We start from the raw sequence: 15,598 nt of genomic DNA on the forward strand, positions 1-15,598 counted from the left end.
CTATCAAAAGGCATTGCTACGATGATCAGCCTATCTACACACCAATTTTCAAGTTATTTCTATGCTTGGTTTACCCTGTAGCCGTGACAGAAGTTTGATCTGTTTTTACGTGAATAAACGTCCATAACTCCTTGAATACTACTCAGACTTACAACAAACTTGGTACGTGAATCCACCGTTACACGTTCTTAATTTGTGCCAAAGATCGAGGCAATCGAGTTACACGTTTGCATTTTATAGCAATTTTTGCAAAGTGTGCGAAAAGAAATCGAAGCCCCCGTAGCCCCCCGTACGGCATAAGAAGAAAAAAACGAAGAAATTAAAACGAAATATTGGACGCCCATATCTCGCAAATGGCTGTTGCGAATTTAATCTAATTTGCTGTGTGGCGTACCCTACCTGGGGGACAACTATAATGCAAAAATAGTGTGCTTTGGAGAAGAGGCCATGGAGCTATGCATGCGTGAAAAAGCTGTTTTCTTTCTTCCTGTAAATATACTCACGGTGTGGTCGCCGGCTTTCTTGGCCGCACGACACACTACCGTGTGTCTTGATTTTCGTATGATTTACGTGAATGACTGTTCTATTAGACTAGTTCGATCTTTTATAAAAAATTTCGTACAAGTTTTTGCATACGAAAATTATTTTACAACGAAAAAAGCAAATTACAGTATGTGGGAATATTGGTAAAAGAACCAGGAATAATTCCGGAATAATAGTTACAGTACAATATAAAATTCTCTTCAAAGCACCTCAAACACTGCTAGCATACAACTGGAATGAAGATCGGTAGAGCATTCATCTACCCTAATAAAGCAGTCACCAAAGAGTAAATGATTGCTCTATTAGAGTATCTGGCTACAATTTATGCTTGTTTCTACAATTGCAGAAGAAAACAGATTATATTTAACTGTTTACTGGGATCACTTCATCAAATTTAGGAAATAATTTGGGGGAATAATAAATACAGAAAAAGATTAACAGGAAGCTTTAAGAGCATATTCCACTGGTCCCTGGAATAACTCTTTGATTATAAACCTTAAGCTTCCAACTTCAGTAGTTCAATTGTTGTCTGACTTGATAATGTTAGCTAATTTACCTGAGTTTCTGATATGTACATTGTGAGCACAAAAATGAATAATTATAATTATTTTGATAATGAGACGTTAATCATGGTCTGTAGTGTATTTGTGCATTATCATGTAGAGTGGCTAAGTGATAAATAAAACTGTTCATGTTTTGGTTAAAGTACTGAACTTGGTACAATATTTGCTTCATTCATACTATTTCATATTAAATATGGTGCCACCGTGCCATTAAAATAAGAACTTTTCCAAGAAATGCATTAACATTAATATTGTAGGAGTATGAACTTCATTTCAAAACAACACCATTAGTTGAATTTGCTGAGAATTTGGAGACCAAATCACTTTACAGTCATTATTAATTTTATGAGTCAATGATAAGACATTAGACATGATAATGGTAATCAAGTCTTTACCAAGCACAAGATGGTGTGCATCTTATAGGGGATCAGGCATACACTAATTGTTAGCAAACGGACACTGATACAATTATATAAAGTGAAGGTAGGACATCATGTGGTTACTGCTACAGCAACCATATGATGTTTACCTTGACTTAATATATGTATAGTGTATACTGTAGTAGTAATTTTCTAGCAATAGACACACACATACACACACACGTATATACTCACATACACACACAAGTATAAGGAAAATTAGATATTTTAAATTAGATTAGGAATTTTTTAAAAGGAGGTAGCTTACACTTGCATATATAGTGGACATTTATTTAATCCTCAATCCAATTCTTCATTTTATATACTGCATAGCCATGACTGAATTGGGAATTAAATGTCCACTAATATATCCGCAGGTGTAGACAACCTCCCTTGTTTTACTACTTTTATTTGATCCTTAATTTTCCAGTGTTGTTTGCATAAGTATGACTGGTGAACCTGTGTCAAAAGAAAGAATGGGACAATACATACTTACATATTCTATGCCATAAATCAATTTTGTGTCTAAATGCGTGCCCTAGACATTTTCATAATAATAATACATTCCCTCATGCTTAATGTTAAAATGCACGTTAGCATAAAGATAGAAGCTATCAGCATTTCTATGCTATGTATACAGAGTCATACACATGCACTTAATCAGTCTAGTCTACTGTTTCTTAACTACTTTATTTACAGCAACATAAGATGGATTAGTCTACAATTACATAGTCTGTTAGTCAATTAGTCTGTTATAAGCATTTTAATTTAACTGACAGTGCCTGCAATATACAGTACTTAGGTATAGATTGCTTGATATTGTTATAGTCAAAGATATATCTTCTAGCAATAAGTTCTACCAGTCTATAAAAATTATAGGTATTAGTGCTGGCATATAATTATTTGCCGAGAGTATTGGTAGGGTCCCATGTAGTTTTAAAGTTAAGGAGAAATATTTTCAGCTTTGGGAATCTGATCAAATTATGAGTGATTTTTAAAAGTGATTCAGAAGTGATGATAAAAACTGATTTTTTTTCTGCTATACAGAATATCACTTAATTGTACTGTATGTGTTTGGCATTGCTGTTGGACTACTGAAACAAATAAAATTGTCGTCAATGACAAAATACTTGGCTGCTTGCAGTCAAGTATGTTAATGTTAGTGATATGCAGTGTGTGGTGACCACATACTGTAGTATTGCACAATACAAGAATTTGGTCAATTGTAGTTGTGTATAAGACTTTTTATGCCAATGAACAATATACAGTAGTATAATTATGACTGTTAATATGAAATGACATGACTACATACATGCAATAAGGACACAATCTGAAGGAATTCCTGAGAGTTTTGAGATCAATCACTTTTGTTTTATTAATGCACTTCAGAAGTGGCAGTTACTATAATTACTTTTCAGTAGCTAACTCCACAATACTGATATGATATGTGTAGGTGCAGTGAAACACTGAGATGCATACTTGCATGTACGTATAGCTTTGCAAACCTTTAGTCTACTAAGCCTGCAAATCAAATAAGTGTTAATTACATGAGTAAGCAGCCATAGAATAGGATGCTAATAAATACAGGCACACAATGACACTAGTATCACTTTTGATGAGACTTCCAATATAGCTGCATGCAATCTCCTGAAATTACATACAATACACATTGGTTTCAAAAAAATGATCTTTATACATGACTCAACTACAAGTACGTGGTAGCTAGCTGACCCATCAATTCTCGGAAAATTTTAGCTACTCTATCAAAGTACAGTATAGTGGAACCTCCCTTATCTGGGGCATCTGGTTTCAGTGGAATGGAATGGTGGAATGGACTGATAATGGTGGAATGGTGGAATAGAACGGTACTTAGGTAAATTCGATTAGCATTCACCTCTTTAAACACCACCTTCTAACAAAGACCACCTCTTTACAAAGACTGTTTTACTTTAATATCTAAATTGTTGTTTTAGAGCCCTATAAGACAGTCTTATTGATGAATTGTGTGCCACATGTTATGTCTAGAAAAGCCAGTGATATCTGATTTATGATACAGAACAGTAATAGCTATATACCCCATACAAGAAGAGCTTGGCTATACAAAAAAAAAGAAGTGTCCACGAAACTAAAAGCAACTGGTAACTAAAGGAGCTAATATCTGGTGAAGCCAAGAAATGAATGTTAATATATACTGGCAACTAAGTATAATCTACTATAATCTATATAACTTTGGTCCTTTATCATTGACTTGTGCAATCTGACTGTATTCCTAGTTAATTCCCTGTAAATCTAATAGGCTAGTAAATTGCTACCTTTCTCAATAGTCCAGCATTGTAGAGGAGAAAAAAGGTGGCTAAATTACTAGCCAATTAGAGTTACAGGGGAATGCAGCAAGACTGTACAAGTCAGTGATACAGGACCAAATTATTATAAATTATAGTGAGTTATTTGCCAGTATTTCTTGGCCTTACCCAAATATTAGCTCGTTTAGTTGTCAGTTACTTTTAGTTTGATGGGGACGTCACTTTTTTACAGCCAAACTGTTTTTGCATGGGTATATTGCTGTATTACAAATCAGATATCACTCTAGCTTTTCTAGGCATGTGGTGCACAACTGATCATTAAGACCATCCTATGGGGATACACTTTAAAGCAACAGGATAGCAGCAATTTAAACATTAAAGTAAATGGTCTTTATAAAGAGGTGGTATTTGTTAGAAGGTGGTCTTTGTTATAAGATGGTCTTTATAAAGAGGTGACCACCAATTGAAATTACCAAAGTACTGTTCCATTCCACCATTCCATTCCAGTCCACCATTCCATTCCACTGAATCCAGACACCCCCTTATCTGAACCTCTATTATCCAGGCACCTCCATTGTCTGGACAGCCCAAATTAGTAATGTGGCTTGTAGTTTATTGACCATAATGAAGTTTGGTTTAGATGAAAACACAAGGAGGGAGCCTAAAGGTTGCTGTTTACCTGTTTGGTGGCTTGTTTATTCTACCAATAATAACTACTGGTTGGTTGCTTGGTGATAATGCCTTTTTACAGCCCATGCAGGGTAGTGACCATGAATGCTCTGTAGTGACTTTCCCCTCTGCCCACTAAACTGCACAGCACTAACTGATAGCAACAACAATTTAAGTTAGTCACATTAGCATAATAGCATGTTATTCTTAGTTATGGACATTTCTGAGATACAGACAGTGGTATGTACCTGACCGCCCGGATAAGAGAGGTTCCACTGTATTTAGTATAGCGTGACTACTTTATTAATGGTATGCTACAAAAGAGATGCAAGATAACTTTTGTCAGGCATTATCCATTGGTCATTCCTGTTCCCAATTCTACAGGTGTATATACTGAACTCAACTGGTAAAAAAATACCTAATTTTGAGCAATAACGGGAAAGGTCTAGAGAAGTGATTGTAGCTGAGAGTGTTTTGATAAACTGTTGAGAAATTGAAAGGTTTGGACATGTCACCAAACTACATTGCTATATTAGCAGTGTTGGGCAAGTTACGTTTTAAAAGTAACTAGTTACATATTACATATTACTTGCAACTAAACTATTTAGTTACAGTTACATATTACCCATAAAATAATAATATTACATATTATATTACTTTGTGTCCACAGCCTTAAACTGTCACATGTGAAACTACCACCTTATCACGTGACATGATTGCGTTGTTGGACAATGTGCTAATCTTGATTATAGGTAAGAAGCTGGTGAATAAACTCCATTCAGTAGGCTTCATTACTTTGTTGTGGTTAGGCATTACTCAGTGGATTACTAATGAGATTAGTAACTTCGTTACTTGTAGTAATAATATTACATAATATTAGATTCATTACAGTAACTATATTACTTAGGTAACACGTTACATTTGCAAGTAAAGTAAGTTGAGTTATATTACCTGTTTTTATAGCGTATTTCGTTATATTACTTAGTTGCCACAAAAGTAATAATATTACGTAACGCGTTACATAAGTAATGCGTTACTCCCAACACTGTATATTAGTTACATTTAGTTACCTGGCACTAGACATACTGTGCATTAATATTAATTTTGTGTCTGAATGTGTTCCCTAGACATCTGCTTTGCTTATTGTGCAGTATTATTCCCTTGTGCTTATAAAATAATGTTAAAATGCATGTGAGCATAAAAATTGTACAGTAGCATAGAGAAAATACCAGCATTTATATACCATGTATACATGCTTAATCAGCCTAGTCTACTGTTTCTTAACTATTTTATTTACAGTAACATAACATGGATTGGTCTGCAATTCATCTCTGCTTCCATAAACCAGATTTTCTACTTGGCAATCATTTTGGTTGTGATTATTTTCAAAAACAGTATCAGTGTTTGCTCTATCTTTGAGCTGTTTATGTTGTTGATGCTTGTAACATATTCTGGTAATGATGATAGTGATCAATGCAGTAACAACAAGTGTGATAATAAATGTGATCACTATACTGATAGCAACTACTGCTCCTGTTGTGAGGTCATTTTCATTATCTGTATAAAATAAGAAAAGCAAAAATACTATCATGGTTGAGATGATGTACAAAGTGGAACAGCCGTAAAAAACTGTAACTTACAAAGAGTAATTGTAACAGTTAATTTATGAATAGTATAAACATTCACTACAAGAATTATGACTTCACACACAAACTTGGATACAGTAACTAAAGCTATGATTTCAGTGGTATAGCCAGAACCCTGGCCACCCTGCCTAGGCCTGGGAATCTACACTCTATGTAAACATAAAGATCAAAGTACTTTAATTAGACAAGTACTATCACCTGAATACACTAGTCTAGCAAATAAAAGCTATCCTAACAATCAGTCGACATATTTTCTGGGTGGCATGTACTGTATGCTCATTATAAACATCAAGATTAAGATACCCAAATGGAGTGGCCATCCCTAAAATTACATTGTGATAAGCTGTGGAAATTCAATCTCACAGGGTCTGTGTTTCAAACTTCACCTGGTGGGGGACATACCCCAGACCCCCTGAGTTGGCATCCTTATACAATTCCTACATACTAAGGTGTGCATGTAGAACAAAAGCGTAAAAGCCAACTTGATTTTGACTATGAATACAAACTGCAAAAGTATGGCCTATCAATCTATTAGTTCTAATGAGTTTAAGGTCTGGAGGTTTCAGTAAAGTAACCACAGAGGATTGTTAACAAACAAGAATAGGAATTCAAGACAAGCAAGGTGTCTGATTAGGACAGAAGATTCTCAAATTTGGTCTTAGCAATTAAACAGGATGATCCCTTTGGATAAATCTTTTTTATTCAGACATTGGCATTTGTACCTGGTTGAACAACCAATGCTGCGAAACTAATATCATCTGCTGGATTATGACTGAATTCCTGTAGTTATTTCCCTTTAACTAAATAAATATTACCTACTGTAACTATTATGTTGTGTACAGTAGCTAGGCCCTGGAATCACCTAAGTATGGCTACACTCTTGCATGATTTGAGTCTACAAAATTTAACTTTACAGTTGCAACAAGAACTATATTTTCCACCTTTACTAGAAATCTGTTCAGTGTTTACACAACGTCAGTACTTACAAACTAAGTGTTGCTGTATGCTATTGTGAGATATAACAAACATGATTTTTTTGCATTCCTTTGAACTATGAACTGTAATAGTATTGAAAATACCTTTTGGTTATACCATTGTCCTATACAATGCCATTACATACATACCGTGTATATGATCTACATAAAATACACAAAGACCCTTTATCCACATACCTGTTACCTGTATTTGTATGTTTGAACCAGGACCTGCAATCACTTCTGTTGCTGCAGTTTTCACTGTAATGCTATCACCCATCCCTATTCCAGCCTTGTTCACAGCAGCCACTGTGATGGTATATGTTGTGTTACTCCTCAGACCAAGAAATGTAACAGCTAAACAAGTAGCATTAACAATATTATTTGGTATGTTAACATGTTCATCAGATGATATCACAACTTGGTAATATAACACTTCTCCACAATAAGGACTACTAGCAGGGTCCCATGTGACTATGATCAAGTCTAGTCTGTAAGTTGTGTTGGTGAGATGAGTAACACCTGAATTGAAATAATCATACATACTCGACCAGCTAGACTGCAGTGTGTGCATTACCCTACACTTGTGATCATAGCACAGAAGTACTGTAATAAGATTGCAATCATATCTATGCCATTTGTAGACCTGTAGTCACTTTATACACTGCTTGCTTGTTCTCTATTATTAATATACTAACCACAATTAAATTACAAGATTGGAAATTAACTGAACTAAAAGCCATGATTTAGAATTATGGGTATCAAGTAGTCTACATAAAAAATTGCATTAAAAATACAATAACCATTGGACATTCAGCTGCAACAACAAGTCACCTTGTACAGAGTTCAGCTACAAACAATTCACCCTGTAGAGTGTTTCAGATATTTTTAAAAATGTACCTGCTCAGTTTTTCAATGCAACATTCATTCCAGATAATAATCTTCCTTTTCTATTACAATGATCCCTAGCCATTAAATTTACTTAGACATGCTATTTAACTTACATAAAGGTATATCATATCAAAGGTAAGTACACAGACACCAGGAGTGTTAATTAGGTTATGAACTGCGAAAATTACTCACCTCAACTGTTAATACTGGACAGGTACGTGAAGTGGCTACTTTGCTAAGCATTAAGTAATGTAGTCTAGTGTTACGTTTAGAGACAACATGTCTCTGTGTTTAGTCCACTCCCACTGTTAGCAGGCATGATGTAAAACGTACAGTACTGTAGTGAAGACTGCAATTTTGTTGTACATGCAAACACACTAAAGCCATTACCATCAACCAAACACATATATGGTGTAGATGGAAACAGGCAAGTCCATGAAGCATTTGTTAAGTCCTCCCGCAGCATTCCAAAATGCATTTGTCAAGCTCAAGTGATACAGTACGTGACAGCAAAAAACTCAAGCTTGTAGCATCAGCTATCACAGTGCTATCTGAAGGCATTATTTAAATCAGTTGGCAGTAATTCTCAGTTATCAGTGCTACTTAGCAAAGCAATGATAACACAATTAATATGTGGCAATCTCTTCCCTCCACAATAGCTAGGTAAGAGAATGAATAACCAAAGTGATTGCCCTCTTTCAGATACATGCTCTATAGTTTTTAGAAAGATTTTAGTTATGGAATACTAAACTATGCATACATACTCTCAGTTAAATATATTATTTGCTCTTTGTAATAACATACCACTGGGTACAGTCTCTGCCATATTTGGTACATATAATGTACTAGGCTTTCCTGTACCAGCGTAATTCCTGCCAGTTACGGTGACAGTATAGCTAGTAGCAAGTGTCATTCCAGTGAAATTATAGGAGGTGTCATTTACTCTCGTCATTGTTACTCCATCAGATGGTAATATTGTCACATCATATGACACCGGTCCACATACCGAGTCAACAGTAACAGGATCCCATGATGTGGTGATAGAATATGCTAAACATACTTGACTAGTTCTGATATTCACAGAAGTAGGAAGATCTACAATGATTAATAATAATAATAATCCATATACTTGATTTGTACATTCATAGATATACAAGAATTAGATGATGCTTTTGCAAGCAAATAATTACCGATAATATAAAATGTGGATGAAACTTAAAAAGGCCCCACTTAAGAATGATACGATTAAGAATTCATATACGTATGGGCTACAGATATATCAAATGTATGGTTCAAATTTTTGCAAGTAAAGGCAAGAAAAACAACTATTTGTATGTTTTGATATAAGGGTTGGATAAGTTTGTGACAGTTTTAAAAGTACACAATAATTGACAAAGCATGATATTTACACTATGATGCCACTACAGTATTTGCTCCTACCTCCTCCACCTGCCTGTCTACATGGCTGAACAATTTGCATCCCACTAGGCCTAGAATATCCATTAACTATTGTAAGACGAGCTGAGTTAGGAGTATGTTTACTTATTCTTTCAACAGAATTAAGAGACCAGTCAGTCCAGTACAGGTAGTCACCATATACAGTTATAGAAAAAGGGTGATAGGTATCTGCTCCCCTTAACAAAATTACAATATTGTTTCCATCCAGATCTCCTCTGGCAATAATATCAGTCCAAGAATCTGCCCAGTAAAGTGCAGGTCCAGTGAAGTCAATAGTTACAGCATTTGGCCACACTAAGTTTTGTGTGACAATAGTTACTCTACCACTACCATCTAGGTGCATCTTTTCAATACGAGGGCTTGTACCCCAGTCAGTCATATATAGAGCATCATTCAGAGGGTCTAGAGCAATTCCTCTTGGCTCATCAGTATCATTAAAAAGTACCCTCCTAGAGTATCCATAGAGATCAGACTGTTCTAAAGTGTTTGTCCCAGTATCAGTCCAATATATCTTGTCATTAACCCAATCAATAGCTATGCCATCTGGTATACTCAGTCCTATAAATGATACACATCCACGTGTGATCAATATACAAGTATGTTGCTTCTGAATAGAAGACCATTACACTATTGAATATTGAAGAGCACATTTGTGTGTAGAGTAAACTTGCAAATTATTAGCAGTACTGGTACTGTTTCTGCGTACTACAGTTGTTTTACCGTTGTGGTACTGTTCCTGAACTAAGAGTTAATATGGAGAAGGTGAGAGGCGTATAACTATTAATAGGTACCAAATATTAGCTAAGTTTAAAATTGAAAATTGGCAAAACTCTATTTAAAACATGCATGCACTGTAAGTACAGGACTGATTTATTATACGAGGTACTTACCATTCTATTTGAGGTATTAGTCAATGAACAGTACAACGATTTATATAATCATTTATTGTATGGTGTGTAATTATGTTTTGGTTGTGTAGTTATGTTGTGCTTTGTATATTGCTTTGCAGTGTTGGGAAGTTACTTTGTAAAAGTAACTAGTTACATATTACATATTACTTGCAACTGAACTGTTTAGTTGAGTAACAGTTACATAATTATTACCCATAAAATAAAGTAACTATAATAATATTACATATTATATTACTTTGTGTCCACAGCCTTAAGCTGTCACATGTGAAACTACCACCTTATCACATGACATGATTGCGTTATTAGACAATGTGCAAATCTTGGTTATAAGTAAGAAGCTGGTGAATAAGCTACATTCAGTATAGGCTTCATTACTTCATTGTGGCTAGGCGTTACTCAGTGGATTACTAACGAGATTAGTAACTTCGTTACTTGTAGTAATATTATTACATAATATTAGATTTGTTACAGTAACTATATTACTTAGGTAACGCGTTACATTTGTAAGTAAGGCAACTTGAGTTATATTACCTGATTTTATAGCGTATTTCGTTGTATTACTTAGTTACCACAAAAGTAATAATATTACGTAACACGTTACATACACTGTTAAAATGAGGTGTTACAGGTGCACCCATCGTAAAGGTGTTCATGTACACCCATGGTATTTACAACACCCTAAGGGAGTACTGTAGCACTAGGGGTGTTATTGAACACCACAAATGTCACTTTATTCCCCATAATAGCTAAGCCACTGTAAGGGTGTTTGCCTACACCTTGGTATATTGAAACCCACAATCGGATGCTTCTATTAAAAATTAGGTTATAAATACGTTTTGTTAACTTCTATAAGAGTGACTTGGAAACAACCATGAGATAAGTATAAAAGTGTTGCAAAAATATAATTGTGTACTGCTAATGTGTTTTGTTGTTGTTAATCATTGCGTATAAATTGAAATTAACATGAAAGTTACCGGAATGTTATAGCAAGCCTACATTTCTTTTCAACAAAATGCCACCATGGAGAGCACTAGAACACCTTTAAAGTGTACTGTGACGCCTTTATAGCTATTCCTAGAACACCCTTAGGGAGTATTGTAACGCCTTTGTAACACCTTTTAGTTGCTCCTAGAGTACCCCTGGGGAGTACTACAACTCCCTTCAACGGAGTTTAATTTAAACAGCAGTTAGAACTCCTCTAAAGGTGATTGGATTACACCCTATTTTTAACAGTGTAAGTAACGCATTACTCCCAACACTGTTGCTTTGTTATTGTACTTTTATGTATGCAGTTATGCGTATAATGTGGAATGCCTTGGCCGAATTCCAGAGTTTAAACAACTCAATCAACAGACAAGTCCTACATAAGTAGTTAAGTACATCGCAAAATTATGTTTACTAAGTGCCACAACTGATTGTGGGTTGTGGCAGCCAAACTAAATCAACTGCCACAAACCTGATAGTGTCCAGACAAGGTTTACCTTGCCAAACCATGGTGAAATACACATCAGTTAAATTTTTACCTTTGTAAGGCATAGTCTGTTAGTGATTCATGTAATAATACGTGTTCAGTCATACATCGTAACATGTATAGCTATGGCTACTTCAGTGTATTGCAATTATATACACCCCTCAATCTTGGTCATTGGAATTTTACTTCCCTCACCAATCAACAGTAAGGGGTCCTTCTGAGTTTGGACTCAGGGTGTATATAAGTGCAATCTACCTCATAGTCATAGTTTATATACATACTTACATATGTGATACACCTGTACATTAGCTATATTAATCACTAAAATGTTAATAATCATTACTTAATAATTACATTAATTTTATAAAAATTTATTTATGTAGGGGAATTTGTGTAAACTAAAATTAGCATGAAAGCATAATACATGTTGTTCCTACATGGTCATACCTACAGTATTTTGATCACGCAATATCCAGCATGTCAATTAAAGCCAGAGTTAACACACTTGGACATTCCATGTATAGGACTACAGTATGTGTGGAGTAATTGTTTACCTGACACTAGTGTAGTAATAGGACAACCAGTACTCAAAGGAGCAGTCTTAATGTGACCAAGTGACACATCTGTCCAGTACATCCTATCATTGTAGTAGTCATAATCAATAGCAACCCCATTACTTAATCCAGTAACTATGGTCTCGTTACCACTGCCATCAATGTTGACCCTGCTAATATTATTAATAGTGATGAATATTAAATAAGGGTCAGGATTTCCTTGACAACCAACAGCTGGACCTATAGTATAATATTTATGCTCATACACAGTGTGCATATAGTGACATACAGTAGATATGTATTTCACAGACACTAATACAGAGAGTATACAGGTATATGTGACCGGATTTGCAAAAAGGTACCTTCTCCACACATTTTACATACCAGCAAACAAAATAATGTAACACTTGCGTCCTTTTACTGATTAAATTGCTGTTAGATTTAAGATGCAGCCAGATATTTTAACTGCACTCATAGAAAATTTCAGGCAATTTTATGCAACTATGAAAATGTTATGAAACTCCAAAGTTTAAAAAATGGGTCAAATTTTGCGTGTGAATAGGTACCTTTTTTGCAAATCCAGTCACATATTATACTTTGAATTATCATCCATGCATTCCCAATTCACCTTGAGCATTGGGACTCTGTACAAACAAGCTTATAGCAAGCAGCAATATTAGATGCTGAAGATCTAATCTCATTGTGATGATCACTTTCAGCTACAGTATATACCTGTATACGAGGTAGAAATTTAATATTTCCATTATATCAAGGTGACTGACAAAATAAAAACCTGTGATAAGAGGTTACTTTATACATGCAGTACACATTTTTAGAGTAAAGACATAAATAATGGCTTTTTAAATTGCCAAAGAAGGTACGTAGTTATAACATTAACCTCAGCTTGTAACAAGCACCTTTTCTTATATAGCTACTGTGATACACCCCAGGAAAATTTAGTCCCCATTTAAACAACTGGCCAACCTCAAATGTGAGTAAAGTGTCTTTAGCAAGGAAACAACAGCAACAGCAACTGGCAATAACCGAACATTAATCCTGGAACCTTTTGATTTGCAGGCAAGTGCTTGTGCGGCTATGCTGTTCACACACACACACACACACACACACACACACACACACACACACACACACACACACACACACACACACACACACACACACACACACACACACACACACACACACACACTACACACAGAAGTTTACTGCTGTTTGTTTCAATAAGCAAAGACAGTACGCGTAGCTAAAGCAGCAAATCACAGCACAAGGTTGTGGTGACAATGATGTGGAAACTGAAAGTAGCTAGCTGATATTGCAATTGAATGTGAATAATGAAAACAATATAACCACAAGAGTGATCAGCAGAAATAAACTTTTAAGGGAAGGGCAAGTGGATCATGGAGCGTTATAATACCCATAGGACTAATGACATTCTATTACAGTATTACCTCGATTGATTAGTAGACATATAATGGTGGTAACAATAATATTACTGATTAAATTTGAGCAATTGTCACTTGACCAAGTTAAGCTCCCCATAAATCAAGTATATGCGTAGCTACTGTGCTACTTAAAGCTCCAAAGATTCTTCAATTCTTTAAAACTTACACTGTATGCGAACTATAGCTATAGCTAGAGTGGTCTATACACTTGTCTCAGAGGCTCAGACTACCGGGTTAACTACATGTATAACAATTAATTGATCAGCTCAATAAATAAAATATATACATATACAGTATAACAGCGTAGAGTAGACTAGCTATAGCTACTGTAGCTATAGTTAAATCTTGCGGTGATTTTTACTTCCATGCTCATGGGACTTATAAGCTGCGCTGCTTTTAGTATTAGCTAAAGATAGTTTCTCAAGCACGTTAACTAGCTGCGAAAGCGCGCGCACTGCTTTTTTTTCAGCCAGCGTTATATTGGCTTGCAAGCCGTGCATCGGCATTCTAGCTAATCGTTTGTCTAGCACAAACTTTTCAAAGTCATGGAAGTTGAAGGTACGTAGCTACGTACGGTAGGTAGCTAAAGGATTCATCGCAGTATGAGAGTATTATAAAAGTCTCGCGTGAATCGTACCAGACTTTCCTTTGCAAATCATTGCCTCGCCAGTCTTGGTCTAGCTACTGGCTATACACCTACTAGTAGCTAGCCTATAGCTACATGTAATAAGTGTTACGTAATAGTTATAGCTACGTAGTTGTTCCTTCAATGGTATAGTGATTAACACAATTAGCTACATTAAAACCCAAAACCTCACTAGCTACGTGGCTACACTGTAGCTATTGGAAGTATCCGGAATCACCAACTGCCCCTGCTCCGTCAAGGCCCATCATTTTGGGCAATCGCTGGATCCCCTAAAACTTTAATACTAGCTAAGCACTGCACACATCTATTTTACCTGATTCAGTTTCTCGTTGTGATTGTAGCTTCTAATAATAATTTAATGTGGTAGCTATACCGTACGCAAGGAAAATAGTGACGTAAGAAAAATTTGACGAATAAAATGTTAACGAAAATCAAACTGAAATTGTAGACAAAACCTGTACTTGCCTGTACCTTTAAAGGCGCTTATAATGACGAGTTTAATTTTGACGAATTAAAATTTCCTTGCGTACCCCGGGGTAGTGCTGTCGTACAGTGGATTTTGAACAAGCTTTATTTTTCCCAGTTCTTGTCTTTTAATCCTTTTGTAATGAACATTAAGTATAGCATAGCTACAACAGTAATACACGTTGGCATGCAGGTGCTACGTATCGGATAAGGTGCACAACCCTCAATTCTATCTACTGTGCAGGCCTGTAGCTCTTTGCAATATAAAAAATAGGAGTTAGCCTGCATGATGCATAACTATAATATGAATTCCAACACAGTCGTATGTAGCTTTTTCCTTTTTGTCTATGGCAGCCATCATTACAAATTGTGATGTTTAGCTAGCTACTTGTCATGTACGTAGCTAGACTACATTCACATAGCTACAGTACAAAGCTTACCAGTGCCTGTTTCACTGGGAGTTATGATACAACTGTACAAAACAATAAGCAGTTACTGTTACACTAGTCTGGCTTCTTGTTTACAATATTCAAGCAATGCAGAAATTGAAAGCGTATAACTGATATTGAAGGTAAAAAATGAAATTACATCATAACCACAATGATGACCACTGCTATGAACC

General features: G+C 35.5%; 1 protein-coding gene across 6 annotated transcripts; it reads right to left on the bottom strand.

The window, feature by feature from the left end:
- Nucleotides 1-5,672: 5,672 nt before the first annotated feature.
- LOC136264000 (low-density lipoprotein receptor-related protein 5-like) lies at nucleotides 5,673-15,538 on the bottom strand. Of its 6 annotated transcripts, none has more exons than XM_066058678.1 (8): nucleotides 14,825-14,877; nucleotides 14,684-14,780; nucleotides 13,031-13,134; nucleotides 12,403-12,642; nucleotides 9,449-10,024; nucleotides 8,813-9,103; nucleotides 7,316-7,639; nucleotides 5,673-6,054 (listed from the first exon to the last, which is right to left on the bottom strand). In XM_066058678.1, the coding sequence occupies exons 3-8, from the start codon at nucleotides 13,101-13,103 to the stop codon at nucleotides 5,768-5,770; spliced, it is 1,791 nt and encodes a 596-aa protein (XP_065914750.1). In that variant the 5' UTR covers nucleotides 13,104-13,134; nucleotides 14,684-14,780; nucleotides 14,825-14,877; the 3' UTR covers nucleotides 5,673-5,767. The 6 variants fall into 6 exon arrangements, with proteins under 6 accessions (XP_065914750.1, XP_065914770.1, XP_065914745.1 ...); XM_066058698.1 differs by having other exon boundaries at nucleotides 14,679-14,780; nucleotides 14,825-14,841; XM_066058673.1 differs by lacking the exons at nucleotides 14,684-14,780; nucleotides 14,825-14,877 and adding an exon at nucleotides 15,417-15,538.
- Between the last annotated feature and the right edge of the window lie 60 nt (nucleotides 15,539-15,598).

Source organism: Dysidea avara, chromosome 1 (assembly GCF_963678975.1).
Source record: "Dysidea avara chromosome 1, odDysAvar1.4, whole genome shotgun sequence".
NCBI lineage: Eukaryota > Metazoa > Porifera > Demospongiae > Dictyoceratida > Dysideidae > Dysidea > Dysidea avara.

What these genes read in the sequence shown, in the direction of transcription:
- LOC136264000 (XM_066058673.1), bottom strand. Translation starts at nt 13,103, where the DNA reads ATGAGATTAGATCTTCAGCATCTAATATTGCTGCTTGCTATAAGCTTG. An exon ending in TATTACTACACTAGTGTCAG is followed by an intron (nt 10,025 to 12,402) that starts GTAAACAATTAC and finishes TATCATTTATAG; the next exon opens with GACTGAGTATACCAGATGGC. An exon ending in GGCAGAGACTGTACCCAGTG is followed by an intron (nt 7,640 to 8,812) that starts GTATGTTATTAC and finishes ATTTCAATTCAG; the next exon opens with GTGTTACTCATCTCACCAAC.